The sequence below is a fragment of the Mustela putorius genome, unplaced genomic scaffold, assembly GCF_011764305.1.
Source record: "Mustela putorius furo isolate JIRA1106 unplaced genomic scaffold, ASM1176430v1.1 tig00003845_pilon_pilon_pilon, whole genome shotgun sequence".
NCBI lineage: Eukaryota > Metazoa > Chordata > Mammalia > Carnivora > Mustelidae > Mustela > Mustela putorius.
The window spans coordinates 13675165-13692522 of record NW_025421998.1 but is presented as its reverse complement, the minus strand read 5'-3'; the positions used below and the strand labels follow the sequence as shown (position 1 = coordinate 13692522).

Below are 17358 nucleotides of genomic sequence, written 5' to 3'. Positions count from 1 at the left end.
GAATTCCGCATAAGTGATTATGGAGCTGGAGTGGAAAAGTAATTGGGAGCAATGTGCCCACCAGCAAGGGGACGGGAGAAAACCACTGGTTCACACAGGGGAATCCAGTGGGGCCACTGCCACGAGGACTCGGCAGGTCTGCACAGCCCCCGTGAATAGATCTAACTTGTGTAGCCTGGGAAACTCGCGAAAGCAGACGTCAAGCATGATTCCATTTACGAAACATTTTTAAACCTGAGATAATACTATATATTGTTTACATATAGACACATGGAATTAAAGTTTCAAAACTTGCACAAAGAAGACACACGCCAAGTTCGAGGGACAGGAACAGGTCACACCCACACTGCCACATGCCGCCTTCTGTGTAATAATGTCCTTACCAGTACGACCTGATGGCCAGAGGAGATCCCACTACAGGCACCCCCATGGGAACAGCCTCTCCCAGACCTGAGTGGGAGGACCTGCCAGGGACCCCTATCAGGAAACCCACATGGCCCTGGGATCATCAGAACTAGTGTCCACTGCGGGGCAGAGAGCTGTGAAGGCCACTCTTGGAGGAATGTTCGAAGCCGTAGTTGACGTAGGTACTGCTGGAGGTGGATGTCGGGCCTGGGTGGCTCGGGCAGGATGCCATCCTGACCCTGGTGGCCTCTTCCATCTGCTTCTGCTCCAGCACTAGAGCTGCGTTGACGTCAGGCCCTGCAGGGGAACAGCCACAGAGGACCACGGTCAGGGGGGCCATGTGCTGAGCAGGAGGCTCCCCGCTGCCCTGAGTAGGTCAACGGGAGGAGGAACAGCTTTTCTCTTAGCAAGCAGGCTTTGCTGGGTACAGCCACAGGACGTTCCAGGAAGAAAGGACACAGGGGTGCACAGGGAGGCTGGGATGTGCTCTGCGAGATAGAGCGATAGGACTGGTGGGGTCGACTGCGTAGGACAGGATCTGCGGGGCTGGGAGTGCTGAGTGCGGGGTGGAGGAGGCCCCATTCGGTGCAGGGGGCGGAGCTGATGTGTGGGCGGGGCCCTGATGGGAGGGAACGATGGGGCGGGGGCGGGGCCGCTGGGTCGGCGGGGTCCTGATGGGCTGGGACTGCAGGGGCGGCGGGGCGGGAGGGCCTGCCCTGCGCGCAGGCGCCTGAGCGCTCACCCAGGTAGCTGAGGACCACTGGCAGCAAGACCAGGCCGTGCAGCAGGCCCAGCACAGTGATGAGGAGGTTGAGGCGGAAGAAGAAGATCTGGATGAGCTGCGCCTTCGCCAGGCCCAGCACGAGGATGCCAGGCAGGTTGGTCATGGCCACGCCAGCGAACACCTGGGGGTCACAGGCAGGCATGAGGCCAAGCAGGTGGTGGGGGGCGGAGGGGGGAATGGGAGGCGGTGGGCCCACTCACAGCGCTGCCCATGAAGACGGTGGCCTCCTTAGCCCTTTCCAGCCGGGTGGGCCGGGTGCTGACCGCAAAGGCGCGGGTGATGTGGGACACGAACTCCACGGAGATGCCCACTGCCTAGGGGCAGAGAGGGGCGTTAGGCGAGCGAGGGCCAGGGCGCAGGGTCTCCGGAAGGCAGCGGAGTGTAGGGCGAGGGCGGGTTACCGTGACCAGGTTGATAAGGGACACAGCATTGTAGCTGATGCCCCACAGGGCCATGAAGCCCACGGTGTCCACGAGGATCATGACGATGGAGAACAAGTTGAGGAGGCCGGAACGCAGGTCCATGCCCAGCAGCAGGCAGCAGACGATGAAGGTGGGCAGCAGGCAGATGGCGAGCATGAAGAGGCCCTCAGGGACCACGTTCAGGTACTGCTCGTAGAACACGTTGGTGATCCTGCAGGCGGCGGGGCGCTGTCACCGCTGGAGCTCATGGCTTCCTGCGTGGGCCACGTCCACCCCTTGCCACACCCTTCCCCTCGCTGACCCCATCCCCCCCCTCCCCTCCCAGCCTCACGTGTAGGGGAAGACCTCGAAGGCCGGGTCGGTGCCAGGCACCTGCCGCAGGTAGGCGGTGATGTTGGCCGCCAGTGCGCGCGATGCCCTCAGAGCCTCCGTGTAATCCTGTGAGTTCCGTAGCGGCTTGTGGTAGGCCATAAACCGCGAGGCTACGCCCGAAGGGGACAGAGGAAGGGCAAGGTCAGAACCCGCTGCAGGTGCCCTCAGACCCTGGGGCCCATCCGGGCGCAATCAGGGTTCGGAGGCCACCATAGTGGAACATTCTTCCATAGTGAGCAAGGGGCCCAGCCTTCCGGTTTCCAACCGCAGCCCTGCAGTTGGTCCTACCCCCCAGGGAGCCCCAGGCCCAGCCTGCCTCTGCCCAGTGCACCCTAAAGACGCCTCCCAGATATACCCATATGCTGTGCTCTAGGGCTTCAAAACATCCCTTGGGTTTTTCAGACTAAGTCAATTACTTTTCCAGCATGCATCCTTCCAGAGGGAAGATCCAGAAGGGGAGACAGAAAGGCGGGAGCCATTCCGCTGACAGGGTGAGGGCAGGCGGTGCAATGGTCATCCGTTTAGCCCACTACCCACATCGGTGGTGGTTTGTGCATGTGAGTGAGGGGTGTGGCTGACCCCCCAGCGCTCGAGGAGTCCCGGAATGTCCCTCCCGCTGACTGAGGATTTGGGGGAGGGGAGAGGGGAACAGGGCACACAGGGGTGCAGTCAGAGAATGGGGATGAGGACAGGGCCAGTGGAAGGCCCCCCAGAAAGGAGGAAGGGGAGACCATCCCAGATCAAAAGGCTCTTCCCAGGGGCTTGCGGTGACCCCCCAGGGCCGCTGCTTCTGGTCGTCCCCACCAAGTGAGGCCAGGCTTACCTAAAATCTGGCCGTCTTGTCCCAAATGCACAGAGGTGTTATACGCAGCCAGTCCCCTGCAAGACCAGAGCAAGGGCTTCATCAGGGACCTGGCCACTCTCAAGGGCCAGCTGTGCTCCCCACCCTAGGCTTACCCTTTGGGACATTTGATGTTCGGGGGATCGCTCAGGAACCAGGGAAGGTACTTCTGGAACTGCTCCTCCGAGGGCCTCACAGGGCCAAGCGTCAGGCTAATGCAGGTCTTCAAGCAGGCCAGGGAGTCTGCAAAGATGGGGGGACTCTGGGCAATGGCCCCCCAGCCCAGGCCAGGCGGCCCCCCATTCCCTTGCAGGTCCCCAGGCACTGCTGCCACCGAAACACACAACACACGTGTAACAGGTGTGCTCTGGCAGAGGAGGGGCTCCCCTCTCGGTCACGGAAGCTGCCTGCAAGTCTAGCAAGTGGGAGAGCCAAGCAGGGGGCCGAGAAATGACCCCCCACGGCCTCCCCTCTCCACTGACACATGAGACTCCTCTGAGGCCAAGGCCGAATGCAAGGTGCGGCTCTCCCTCCCACCCGCGTGACTGCAGCTTGGGGTGCGCTCACCCCCGCACGTTCCCCAAGCCCGTACCCCCACCCTGACTGACCCTGCGAGAGCGCGGAAGGGTGAAGAGGGCCTAGCCATGCTCCTTCCCTTGCCGCAGCTTCCCAAGTGCTGGAAGGCCGGGCGTCCCCAGAGACCCCATACTCACTGACGGTTGAGGGGCAGAATTCGCCTTTATTAGGGCCGTAGATGTAGAGGCGGCAGCAGGAGGATGGGGTCAGCCAGTCGATGAAGTCATCCACCCAGGAGGAGGCGGGGATGGCCAGGTAGGACCTGAGGGCCAGGAGAGAGGACGCTGGGTGGGGGCAGGACCCGGCGGGCGGGCAGTGAGTCTTTTCTGCAGTGCCCCCCTCCCCCACAGGCACGGGGCAGCGGGAGGACAACTGCGTGGGGTCAAGGAGTCCATAAGCGGGGCGGGGGGCACAGACAGGGCTTGGCAGGGGCACTCACTCCTCGGGGAACTCGGTGGCATATTGTATCTTCTGGGTTAAGGAATAGCTGTCACATCCTGCGCTGGAGCAAATGGCGTTCATACCCGCCTCGCTGGAGAAGTTGTAGCCCCCTGTGGTGACAAAGTAGACTGGGGCCCCCACCTCGAAGTAGCGGTTCAGGCTGAAGAAGTAGTCCAGCAGGTATGAGTCCTGGAACAGAAGATAGTCCCGGGGCTGGGGCCTGACTCACCTGCAGGAGCTCACGGAGGCACGTGCACACTCACGGAAGCACATACACATGGAGGCACATTTAGAGGTACACACACACTCACAGACACACATATACACAGACTCATGAGATACATATTCCCGGAGGTACATACACGGTCACAGAGGCACACACTCACAGAAGACATGCAAGAGGTACATTCTAACAGATACACGTGAGAGGTACCCGCACAGACGCCCACGCCCACACAGACCCGCGCCCGCAGATGCCCGCGCCCACAGAAGTACACTCGCAGTCACCTCGCAGAGGGGTTCGGTCGGAACTGTACCCACAGAGTACACACTCAAAGGCAGTCACATCCCTGCATGATCACAGGGACACACATAGAGCACACCCACGTAGGTGTAAGCACAGAAGCACATGTGAGCACACTCTGACACACCCACACTCAGGTCCTGCTGCCCCTTCCCATTATCTCTTTTCTACCACAGCGACAGTCTAATGAGTTGCTCTGTGACCGAAGCCCACACGCGTGTGCACCTGTGAACGTCTGCCTGCACACCTGCAAGGCCGTGTGTCAGGCAGCTACCTGATCTATTCCCTTCCCCTGAGTGGTGTCAGAGAAGATGGCATAGAAGTACCAGGCATCTGTCCCCTGACCTGGGCAGCCCTGGGCGGGCAGCACCTGTCTGATAGAGCTTGGCGCTCTGGGGTCTGCTAAGGGCTCGCAGCTCCGTGGAGGAGGCCCGGAAGCTGAATCATGATCCATGGCAGCAGCCTTTAGCTCTCAGCATGGTAGTGGCCAGCCGGCCACGTGCAGGAACTTTGCACACAGCTTGTGGGGTCCAGTGTGGGACATGAAGACTCCGGCCCCCAAAGATCACGTATTTGCATTCTGACCACTGGCCACTGCTCTGACCTCAGTGGTGCAGAGTCAGGCTGCTGCTGTCAGCTCCCCTTCTCGAGCTGGCGCGATTGTCGAGGTGTCTAAGTGACTAGTTACAGGTTTATTAAGTTTCCTCTTCATGTTTTCCCTTTTCCCCCCTTTTGGCAGCCAGACATATAAAGAATGGGACATTCAAAGACAATCACAAATACAAGTGAAGTCACCACACATTACCCGGGCAAGGCTTGGGCTCAGAAAATACCTGATAAGACTTTAATTTTATAGCTCAGGCTAATCTCCAGGACAGGGACACCGGCAATAATCACATTTTTTTAAAAGCAAACCCCCAGGGAAAGGGGAGAATCTGATCTTTAGAGTTAGCATACGGTAAGACTCAACTGTCCATTTCTCAACAACCGTCACAGACACACAATCAATCAGGGAAGTATGGCCCGTACCTAGGAACCAGCACTCATTAACAGGTGATCTCGAGAAAGACCAGATGGTGGATGCATCAGACAGACACTTCAAACTCCTGTTTTAGGGATGCTCAGAGAGCAGCCGGACAAAGCCAGGAGAAACAAGTGTGAGCACACGGGAGCACTTAACCAACAGAAAACATGAAATAGAACCCAGAAAGGAATTTCTGGGCTGGAAAGTACGAGGATTACATGAAAAATCCTGGTCATAGATTATATGATCTTATGAACATGAAACTCTAAAATTCCACTCCAAACCCCTTTTAAATAAATCCAGCAAGGTTGCAAGTTACGAGATTGACGCACAAAAAAAAATCAGTCTCATCTCTGTACAGGAGCACTGACTAGCCCAAGCAGAACTAGGGAAAGCCTAATTATAATAGCATGAAAAGAATAAAGTACTTAGGAATTAATGGTCACACAAGGGGTGAAAGGCTACACGCTGACAGCCACACAGCATCACTGAAAGTAACTAAAAGACACACCAGTGGGAAGATATCTGCGTCCGTGGGCTGGAAAACTGACTATTGTTCAAGCCGCTAGGGAGTCTCCACATTCAATGCAATTGGTCCAGAACCCAATGACCTGTCTTGCAGAAACAGAAAAATCCACCCTAAAATTCACAAGGGACTCCAAATAGCGCAGACAATCTTTAAAAGAACAAAGTTGGAGGACTCAGGGCGCCTGGGTGGCTCAGTCAGTTGGGAGTCCGACTCTTGATTTTGGCCCACGTCGTGGAATCCAGCCCTTCTTAGGCTCCACACTCAATGGGCAGTCTGTGTGGGATTCTCTCTTCCTCTGCCCCTCCCCATGCTTGCTCGCTCTCCCTCAATAAATAAATCTTTAAAAACAATGTTGGAGTGCTCACATCTCCTGGTTTCAAAACTTGCCACAAAAATGCAGTAATCAAATCAGTGAGGTGTTGGCATGGAGAAAGACACACAGACCAACTGAATGGAGGAGCAAGCCCAGACACAAACCTTGGCATATATGGTGACATGGAATTTGACAAAGGAGTGAAGGCCATTCAGTGGGGAAAAGGAGTCTCTTCAGCAGATGGTTCTGGGACAACAGGGCATCCACACACAAAAGAATGAAGTTGGACCTTCAAAAATATACACAACTATAGCAGCCATGTCCACAAGTGCCAAAATGTCCGTCGACAGATGAAAGGATAAAGAAGATGTGGTCTATACACAGAGTGGAGTATTACTGAGCCATCAAAAAGAATGAAATTCTACCACTTGCAATGACATCAATGGAACTAGAGGTATTATGCTAAATGAAATAAGTCAGAGAAAGATGATTACCATATGATCTGACTCCTGGATTATAAGATACAAAACAGGATCACAGGGGAAGGGAGGGAAGAATAAAACAAGATGAGATCAGAGAAGGGGGCAAACCATAAGAGACTCTTAACTCTAGGAAACAGACTGGGGGTTGCTGGAGAGGAGGTGGGTGGGGGGAAGTGGTAACAGTGATGGGCCTTAAGGAGGGCACATGATGTGATGAGCACACGGTGTCATATGTGACTGATGAATCACTCACTTCTACCTCTGAAACTAGTAATACACTGAGTGTTAACCAAATTGAGTTTAAATTTTAAAAAATAATATATATGTTATATATATATACATATAATTACATATAATTTTGGTTATATGCTATTAAACAATTATCAAAATATCTGTATCTCTTTAAAAATTTTATACAAAGATTTATACTCTTTCTCTAATGTGTTATCTCTTTTATATAAGGACATTTTCTTCTGTTATTAGCTTTTTTAAACATTTTTTTTTTTTTAAGATTTTATTTATTTATCAGAGGGAGAGAGCAAGCACAGGCAGACAGAATGGCAGGCAGAGGCAGAGGGAGAAGCAGGCTCCCGGCTGAGCAAGGAGCCCGATGTGGGACTCGATCCCAGGACGCTGGGATCATGACCTGAGCCGAAGGCAGCTGCTTAACCAACTGAGCCACCCAGGCGTCCCTGTTATTAGCTTTTAATAATGTAAAACTTGCTCTGATTTCTGTGTGCCTCATCCTAGTCAGATAATGAAGTGACTATGCAATATATAAGAAAAACAATTATATAAGGAAGTGTTTGTGACACAGGTATAATTTTTTACATTAATAAAGTAATCACAATAAAAAATTATACACAACTTTGGGGCACCTAAGTGGCTTGGTCAGTTGAGCGTCTGACTCTTGACCTCAGCTCAGGTCTTGATCTCGGAGTTGTGAGTTCAAGTCCCATATTGGGTTCCATACTGGGTATGGAGCATACTTAAAAAAAAAAAAAAAGGAAAAAATATATATAACTATGTACAAAAATTAACTCAAAATGGATCCAACACTTAAGAGTTGAATTTTTAATACCCTTAGCAGAAACATAGGAGAAAGGCTACAAGATCCTGGATTTGGTGATTATTGCTTGAATGACACCAAAAGCCCAGTGAACAAACAGAAAAATAGGTAAATTGTACTTTATGAAAATGAAAAACTTTTTTAAGGTTTTATTTTTAAGTCATTGCTATACCCAGCATGGGGCCTGAACTCACAACCCTGAGATCAAGAGTCATAGTCTCCTCCAACTGATCCAACCAGGCACCACGACAATTAAAAACTTTCATTCAGGGCGCCTGGGTGGCTCAGTGGGTTAAGCCTCTGCCTTTGGCTGAGGTCATGGTCTCAGGGTCCTGGGATCAAGCCCCACATCGGGCTCTCTGCTCAGCAGGGAGCCTGCTTCCCCCACTCTCTCTCTTCGCCTGCCTCCCTGCCTACTTGTGATCTCTCTCTCTGTCAAATAAATAAATAAAATCTTCAAAAAAAAAAAAACCTTTCATTCATCAGAGGACACTACAAATAGAGTAGAAAGGCAACAGATATGAATGAAGGAAACATCTGCAAACCATGTATCTGATAAGGGATTCTACCCAGAATATCTAGAGAATTCCCCAAATTCAACAAAGAAACAAAACAACAAAAAAAAGGAAGTTGTTTCAAAAATGGGCAAAACACTTGAACAGACATTTCTCCAAAGAAGACACACAAATGGCCAATGAGCGCATGAAAAGGTGTCCAGCATCACTGATCATCAGGGAAAGCAGATCAAAACCTCACTGAGATACCCCTTCACACCAGGATGGCTGCCATCAAAGCAGAAAAAGAAAAAAGCCAGAAACAGCAAGTGTTGGCATGGACGTGGAGACCTCGTGCCCCTGGAGCGCCATGGCAGGGTTGTAAAACAGAACAGCTGCGTGGGAAACAGTATGGCGGTCCTCGACAAATTAAAATTAGGATTATCATCCGATCCAGCGGTCCCACCTATGGGAACACATCCAGAAGAATGGGAAGCCCGTTCTGGAAGAGACAGCTCTGCATGCTTGTTCATAGCAGCCTCAGTCCTACCTGCTCGAACATGGAAAGAACCCGTGTCATAGCAGACACATGATGGATAAACAAAATGTGGTGTGTGTGTGCGCGTGAAAATCCCCAGCCTGGAAGAGGAAGGAGCCCCCGACCCGCTCCCGTGTGGCTGACCCCGGAGGATGCCATGCTGAGTGGGAGCCACGCACAGAAGGACACGCTGTAGGGTCCTGGCTCCGGGAGGTGCTGGGAGGCGTCCAACCCACGCTGACTCAGCACCACCAGCCAAGCCCCTGCCCCCCAGCCCTGTCCCTGACTCTCCTGAACCCCAGGGGAGTGAGGCCACCAAGCAGGCTCACCTTGGGCAGAGCCAGCTCCTGATCCAGCCCCACGCTGATGTGGCACATGAAGTAGAGCCCCACTCCAAACAGGCCCGTGAACAGCAGCAGCTGGGGAGAGGGGGAATATTCTGGAGCTGGGCGGACGTGAATCCCAGCCATCCAGGGCGTGAGCCCCAGCGGGCCCGGGCAAGCCATCAACCTCTCCATGGGCCGCAGGACCAGGCGCCAGGCTGAGCAGACCCTCCCGTCCCCCCTGTCGCACCTCCCGCCCCACTCACCACGACCCCGCGCATGACCCGGTGCAGTAGGAGTGGGACATAGAATTTGCGAAAGAACCAGAGCAGGAGCCCCTCACTTTGGTCAGGTGGGGGCAGCTTCGGGGCGCCCACGCAGCAGCAGACATCCAACCGGGAAGCCTGAAAAGAGACAGACCCTTGGGATGGTCCCAAAGCAGCCCCCGGAACTGCCTCCCTCCTGTGGAAGTGCCTCCCCAGGGGACGTCCCAGAGTGCTTTGTTGTTTGTTTTTCTGTCTTGATTAAACACCTCTAAACTTTGCACTGTCGCAGAACGCTAGCTCCCTCATCTCATTTACGTTTTTTTACTCTTCGTACTTTGCAGGTTTGATTGTATTCCCCTAAACCACCTTTTCTCTGGGGCCCTGGGGGCTTCATGCCCACACAGCGCAGCACCTGTCCCTGCACCCAGCCCCTCTCTCTGAGCCTGCTCTGTGAAGGCATGAGGCTCCCCCACCCCCATCCCTGCAGAGATGAGCCTGGGCAGGTCCCTGGGTCCTGCACCACCCCTACCTCCTGCCTCCTGCTGTCCAGAGAAAGCAGGGCCACAAAGGCGGACACCTGGAGCAGGAAGTCAAGAACGATCGCAAAGCCGGAGGTCAAGGCGAAGGTTCTCACAGCTGGCATGGGGGTCAGGGCCCCTGGAAGGTGCAGGGGTGAGTCTCAGGGCATGGTGTCTGCTCAGAGGAGCGCAGGGAAGTGGGCTGCCCACCCCCAGTGCCCCCAGCCCCCCTGGCCCCCCAGGCTCACCGAGAAAGAAGCAGATGGCCTCAGACAGGCTGCAGAGCAGCATACTGGGGGCCACTCTGCCCAGCGCGCGGCCAATGTGGGCCTCTCGCCGCTCCTCGGGCCTCCGAGGCAACCTCTGCATGGGGACATCAGGGCCAGTGTCCAGAGCCAGCCATGGGCAGGGAGCTGGCCTGTCTGTGCCCGCAGTCTGCCCGTCAGGAGCAGAGCCCACCAATGCTCTCTGCCTCGACCTCTTCTTAGAGACACATGCTTGGCGCACTTTGGGACTCATTCCAGCACGCCCCTGGGTCCCTCAACATCCGCCCACAGGAAAGGCAGATCAACTCGGACTGCCCATCCGTGGCATGCCACGGGGGAGGCTGTGTGGTGCCACGTGATGCCCCACAGAGGGCATGGCGGCCCGAGGGAGAGTAAGTGCAGGGGACAGCGCATCACAAAGATGACACGGAACCGTCTGTGGTCTATGTGCCCGTGTCTGCCCACGCACGAACAGAGTTGGCCTGGCCCCGGGGGCTGCAGGAGCCCCCCGCCCTCTCACCTGGTACTCCAGAACGAAGATGAAGATATTGTCGGCCCCCACGGCCAGCACCAGGAAAGGCACCACCTGAAGGATCACCAGGGAGGAAGGCACCCCCAAGTAGGAGAAGAAGCCCATGGCCGCCATGACTGCTCCCAGCACCACCGCCACCCCGCCCAGGCCCAGCGTCACCTTGGAGTCCACCTGCAAGGGAATCAGGCTCAGCTCTGGGCTGTCTCGCATCGCGGGGTGTTCTAAGGGTCAGCTTTGCGTCTGCTCCGGGGGCCTGTCCAAGAGCAGCGCACCTCCAAGAAGCGTTACCCCTTGGGGAGCCCCTGTGGAGAAGGTTCCGGATATCCTGACAAGCCAAGCCACCCCACCTTGCCCTCCCACCCGCCCCAAAGTCTCACCAGCACTCGGCGCCAGCTGGAGTAGCTGCCCAGGGCCAGGGAGATGTACAAGAAGATGACGATGTAGCTGACCCCAAAGATGGGCAGGTCCTGGGCTGTGGTGCGGTTGATCTCGTCCTCCAGGGAGCGCTGTGGACACACCCCGCCAGCCCCGCTCACCCAGGGGCTCCTGGAGCCCCAGCAGGGCTGTGGTCCGGCCTCCCAGATGAGCAAGCCCAGGGCTGCTCAGGAGGGGAGGAACCCACCTGAGCCCCGTCCCGGGTCCCCTCCCCACAAAGCCAGGGACCCCGAAACCTACCTCCGCCATGAATGTGACCTGGAACCTGCCAGCTGTCTGCCGCTGGAAGGCTTTCATCTCCTCTAAGAAGGCTGCCTCCCAGAGCTTAACATGGGCCAGCCGGGGGTCCCCAGGTTCATAGTTGTTGAGGGAGAAGGTCATGATCAGGGCCTCCGCCTCAGAGTAGTCCTTCCCTGGGATGCAAAATGCTCAGCTACCCTCCTTCCTCACCTCTGCTCCCCTCCTCACCCAGCCTCCTCTCCCCCACGCCAGCCCATCCCTGTCTCCCCTCCCCTCTCCAGCCTCACACCTACTCCCCTCCCTATCCAAATCATGGTCTAACCCCTCCACCCGACCTCCCTCTTTTAGTCAAGGGCCAGATCTGTGAACCCAGGCACAGACCAGAGGACCTGAGCAAGCAGGGGAAAGCCCAGCCCCTGCTAGGACCGGCTACCCCCAAGCAGCAAGATCCCATCACTATTCCCTCCCACCACTGCCCCTGCCCTATACGGCCCCCTCGCTGGCCTCCCCCAGGGCCACCTGGCTTACCTTTGTAGCCTCCCACGGCAAGGAAGGGGAAGACTGGACCTCCATAGTCAGCCATGCAGCTCAGGGCCAGGGCTGTGCCATCCTTGAAGGTGAGTGGGGCACTGGGGGCAGAAGGAAGGACCTTTCCTGGCCCTGTGCCTATTGCCAGGCCTGGTGCCAGCCCCAGGCTGCCAGCACCGGCACCTGACCCCATGGTCAGAACCGTTTCTCCCAGTAAGATTTCATGCGACCCAACTCACAGTGGACCCTCTCCCTGCACAGCCGCCCAAGGATCTGGGCTAAGGGCTGCATCCAGACAAGGTGGGTGGGCCTCACACACACAGCTCCCTGGGGGACACCAGGAATTCTCCCCTGGGGTCAGCACAAGTAGCTGCATGGACCTCGCACCGCTCAGCCTCCTCCCTCACCAGCCTGGAGCCCTCCAGGCCCGAGTTCAGATCCTTCTTTCTGCAGACAGGTGAGTAGCCCAGGGCCTCGGGCACGTCTCTACTGAGCCTTCCTGCAAACACATCCTGGGCACAGGGATGAAGCGTTCTTTGTGAGTATGTCCGTCACCAGCTGTCTTGGGCATGCTGGCTGCCTGGGACCTGGAGAGGCTCACGACACCCCTGGGCCTGTTTTCCCATCTCTGGAATGGGCATCATCAGCCACCAGAGAGCTGTTGTGAGCTTCCAAAATCAAAATCAAGCTGGCGTGAGCTTTGGACCCAGGGCCAGAGCTTCCTCCCCAGCCCGCCAGCCAGGGCCAAGCACAGACTCTGGGAAGCGGCTCAGAGCGTGGGCTTCCCTGAGGGGCAGGGCCCTGGGTCTCCCTCCACTAATCCAGTGGTTCTCAGTGTGGCGTGAGGGCCCAGGGTCTGCAAGGCCAGAACTATTTTAACCACTAAGATGCTGTTTGCCTTCCCCCTTATTTGATAATTTAAGGGGTACAGACGGTTCACAAGACAGCCTCAGGCTCTGTATTGTAACCGACAGCTAAGACAAACCCCTGTTGACTCCGGTGCAGTAACAAAGCTAACCCCAAGCCCATGGAAGGCTGTTGCAACCTCTCTCCCTTGTCTGGCGCATAGGGGTGAGGCCGCGCATTCTCAATGGGCTCTGGACCAGGGCCCGGCTGGACTCTATCTAGCGGACACCGTGCCACCTCTGTGGACTTGCGATGGGCTCGGTACTGTTGTTTGTAAAGAACTAACACAGATGTTTAATTTTCTGTTCTGCTTTCTCATGTGGGAGAGGTTGGGGGACCTGGGTCTCTCCAGATGCTGGGGACCTCTGTCCACTGCAGCCTCAGACAGCCTCAGCCACTGCCTGCCCACACGCCGCCCTCCAGGCTGGGGTGGCCCGGGAGCCTTCACTCCCAGCCCCAAGGCCTGGAAGCCTCCTTAGCTTCCTGGTTTGCCCTGTGGCAGAGAGGAGACAGCTGGGACTGAGCCCCAGAAGCTCCAGGCTGTGTGGCCGTCTCCTGCCCAGGGGACACCCAGCCCAGGAGTGCAGAACCTGATCTGAGCCCCAGCCCCTGCCCTGGCCCAAGGGCACCTTGCGGGGGACCCTGCTGGCCTCCGGGGCCTGTGCGGAAGCCCATGCACGTGTGGGGCCGTCACATCACTCTGTAACACACAAAGCAAGGACATGCAAGGATGCCACTGCTCTGTCCGAGTGGAGTGGAAGCCGGGAGGCCCAGAATGCCCCGTGCAAATCTGCAATAGCCAGTGAGAGCTCACGGAGAGAGAGGGCCCTTGGGGGAGACGTGAAGAGAAAGGGAGTGGTCTGGGTCTAGATCTGAGACCCAGACATAGAGCCACCTGGGAGCCTAGTGGCCGCGAGGCCCTGGCGCGTACAGCAGCCCCGGCTGGGGCGGGCTGTGGGGGACTCACTTGACGCAGTAGAGGAAGTGGTCCCTCCAGTCCACCTGGGAGGTCTGCCCCGTGAGTGTCTGGTTGGCTGTGAGCAGCAGGTGCGAGCGATTGCTCTGGAAGTACTGCAGGAGGCTGTTGACGCAGCAGTCGGAGAGACTGGCATTGTGCGGGTTGAGGGGTGCGAAGCAGACGTCCCGCAGTGAGATGTTGCGCTTCTCGTTGGGCGACCACACCTGTAAGTTGCGCAGCCTCTCCTGCAGCTCTAGCAGCTCCAGCAGGACGTCTAAGGCCAGGATCCCGCTGAAGTTCTTGGGCCCGAGCAGCAGGGAGTCGTAGTGGTAGCTGGGCTGCCCGGGTGCCGTCAGGATCACCTGGTTGGTCCGGAGGAAGGGGCCGAAATGCTGGTCGTGGAAGGCCTTCTCGCTGCGGGCTTGGCTGCTGGGGGCCGACCACAGCTCCACGGGGTCCGTGGTCAGCTGCAGAAAGGCTAGGCCCCCCGACAAGGCCACCACCACGGCAATGGACAGGAGGAGGACGGTCAGTGGCCACGAGGCCACCCACGTGCCCCAGGCCTGGAAGCACCGGCTGAGGACAGTGTGGGTGGAGAGGCTGAGTCTGTCGGACAGGCTTGTGCCTGCTTTGGGGTCCGGTGTCTTGTGCCGGCGGCGGGACGTGACCAGGCGGGTCGCCACCAGGAAGGTGGTGAGCAGGACAAACGCGGAGCAGAGGAGGATGACGAGGACCAGCCCGCCCGCCATCCGGCCCAGGTAGAAGGTGGCGTCCAGGGCCTGGGGCCGGGCGATGACAGGGCAGGATGCGGCGCAGTCCTGGCAGGAGCAGGCGGCCGTGCCATTGCCCTGGGACACATTGCAGGGCTGGACCTCCCCGTTCAGAGGCTGTATCCCACTGCCGGGATCATGACCAGGCTCCAGCAGGTGGAAGGTGATGTCCAGGGGAGCCAGGCCATTCCCCGTGTCCCCCTGGAAGTTGAGCCAGCGCTGAGCGGTGCAGAGGGCGGAGCCGTACACACCGCACATGGCGCCCACCGCCAGCGTGGCGGCCGCAGGGATGCGTACCCGGCTGCACGAGTCGTAGGTCCGCTGCGCGAAGTCGTGCTGGTAGAAAGCCTCGTAGGCCACCACGGCCGGGGCCCGGCCACCCCCACCCCCCGCCACGCGGGTCACGTTGATGAAGAGGCTCTGGTCGGGGCTGCAGGTGTTGTGGCAGTGCAGGTTCACGAAGTTGTCGGAGCAGGCGGGGCAGCGGGTGAGCAGGGCCTTGGTGACCGCCAGGCTGGCCTCGAGGGACACCAGCTGCTTGGAGGAGCAGCAGGCGTACGTGGAGTTGGGCCCCGCGTAGAGGCGGGGGCAGATGCGCCGGAGGAGGGTCAGGTGGTCGCCGGAGACAAGCACAGCGCGCGTGTTGGACAGGCAGGACACATTGGACAGCGGGGCCAGGCCCCCGGACAGCTCCGGGTTCTTCCCACACTCATCGTAGAAAGCACAGTAGCCGGGCTGGTGGATGGGGGTGTGCAGCTCGCCCTGGGCCTACGGGCAGGGCGATGTCAGCACGGACCCCCGCCGGGCAGCACCTCGGGAGGCTGACGGGCAGCGGGGGCCGAAGGACCCGGAGCAGGGGCAGGCGTGGGGGGCACTGCTGGGAGACCCAGGGAGAGGTAGGGCCTCTCCCACAGTGTCTGGAGGACAACTCTGCCAGGCCACAGTGGTGGGGTCTCTGGAGAGGGAGGTGGCCGGACAGACCTGCATTTCACAAGGTCACAGTAGAGGGCAAGGGGACAGGTGGGGAGAATGGGGTGGGCTGAGGGACCCCCGGAGGCTGCTGCATGGTCCCGCTGGGACACAGTGGCCTCTGACAGGTCAGGGGCTGAGACCAAGTGGCCTTGCCCTCGAGGCATGGTTACTTCAAAGGTGGCTGCCATCTGCCTGAGCCAAGGCCCGTACACAGAGGCCCGGGGCCCCTCTTGGAGATTCTTGGGTCCCAAAGCCTTCGCCCATCCGCCCAGATGTACGAGTGACGGAGAAACTTGAGGCAAGCACCCCGGAACTACCCGGCCTCCAGATGCTAAATCCTCGTCAGGTGATCCCCCACAGCACCCCGGGATGGGAGCCTCCCTCAACCCTCTGCTCCCACCTCAGGCCAGGACGTCCACGCGCACCACAGATGGGAGGCACTCCGCCACCCCAGTCCCCAGGACCCCCACCTGCACCCCTCCCGGGGCTGCCTGGGATCCCTCACCCATCCAGGCCCTCCTCACTGTGGCCACGCAGCCGCCAGCACAGTACTCCCCCAGGGCGGCGGTGGCAGAGAGGCTATGGCCGCCCACACCCAGACTCACCAAGTGCAGGAGCAGCGCCCACAGCAGCCAGCCCCTCGGGCCAGCCTCTGCCATCCCAGCACGGGAAGGGGTCCCAGGGCAGTGGGGCTAGGCCACGGGGACAGCCGGGGACAGCCAAGGGCTGGCTCTTGGAGACTCACAGTGCTTGTCGAGGTAGCTCATGTACTGAAACTCGGGGTGCACAGTGAGGCGGGCTCCCCGTCAGGGACAGCCTGGCCTGACTTGGCCAGGACCAATGGGGCTGAGCCCCACACCTCCCTCGGCTCCCCACTGGTTAATGATCCACTTCTCCTCCCTCTTGCCCTTGTCCCTGTCTCTCCATAAGCCTCCCAGTGAGGTGCTGGGGTCTCCCCTGGGTCCACTTCCCAAAGCAAGAGCAGGCCATCCGAACCCCACTCAACACTCGCCCCCGGCCTGTCCAGCCTCAGCGCCCCCTCTACCCAGCCCCCTCTTGAGACCAAGCCAGCTGGGGCCGGGCACACCCTTGCACTGTCAGCCTTAGCAACAGTTGTTAATTAATATTAACAACCTGATAACAGAGGGGACAGTTAGGGGTGGAATGACCAGTGACAAATGTCCTCCTCTGGGTGGAGGGGGAAGATCAGCTCCCCTGATGGCACACAGAGTTCCCAGACGTGAGAGCCCAGGCCCTCCTCTGCCCGCCCCCCTCCGTCCCATCCCGGCCAGGCCAGGCCTGTCCCCGCCAGCCCTGGAGGGGCAGTGTCACCACGAGCCCCACGCAAACAGCGCAGGTGCACGGACTCACCTTCTGCTCCCTCCCTCGGGCTCTCCCTATCACCAGCGGTCCAGACCTTGGCCCCTGCGCGGAGGCTGGGCTGATAAGGGAGCCTGTGAGAGCACCTTCTGCGTGGCCACCCACCCCAGGCAGCTGCAGGAAGAAGCCTGCTATTTCTAACCTCCCACGGCTCAAGGACCCTGGTCTGACTCAGAGGAGCCACCTCAGCCATGCCGGGAAGACAGAAGCCGAGGGGGGCTCAGGCCCACCCTGAGTCAGCTCTGAGTCACCTCACGTAGAGAGGAGTCAAGGGCCCGGCCGTCCATGTGCAGTGGCTGTGGAGCCTCCAGCCCCCCCTCAGGGCTTCTGTCCCTGCTCCTGGATCTTCCCCCCAGAAGCAAAGCCTGAGACTGGGATGTCACTGCACACAGTTTATCACAGGTGACCCAGATGGCCCCAGCAGGGGTGCATGGACGAGCCAGGGAGTGGA

At 58.1% G+C, this 17358-nt stretch overlaps 1 protein-coding gene across 1 annotated transcript; it reads right to left on the bottom strand.

Annotated features, from left to right (window-relative positions):
* Nucleotides 1-225: 225 nt before the first annotated feature.
* On the bottom strand, nucleotides 226-16620 carry NPC1L1 (NPC1 like intracellular cholesterol transporter 1). Its single transcript, XM_004739458.3, has 19 exons — nucleotides 16133-16620; nucleotides 13795-15323; nucleotides 11922-12022; nucleotides 11394-11566; nucleotides 11096-11224; nucleotides 10707-10889; nucleotides 10169-10283; nucleotides 9932-10059; nucleotides 9403-9540; nucleotides 9143-9232; nucleotides 3840-4030; nucleotides 3538-3662; nucleotides 2941-3067; nucleotides 2807-2862; nucleotides 1943-2093; nucleotides 1591-1822; nucleotides 1390-1503; nucleotides 1148-1310; nucleotides 226-702 (listed from the first exon to the last, which is right to left on the bottom strand). Exons 1-19 carry the CDS (start codon nucleotides 16184-16186, stop codon nucleotides 515-517), a joined length of 3987 nt encoding a protein of 1328 aa, XP_004739515.1. The 5' UTR covers nucleotides 16187-16620; the 3' UTR covers nucleotides 226-514.
* Nucleotides 16621-17358: the final 738 nt, after the last annotated feature.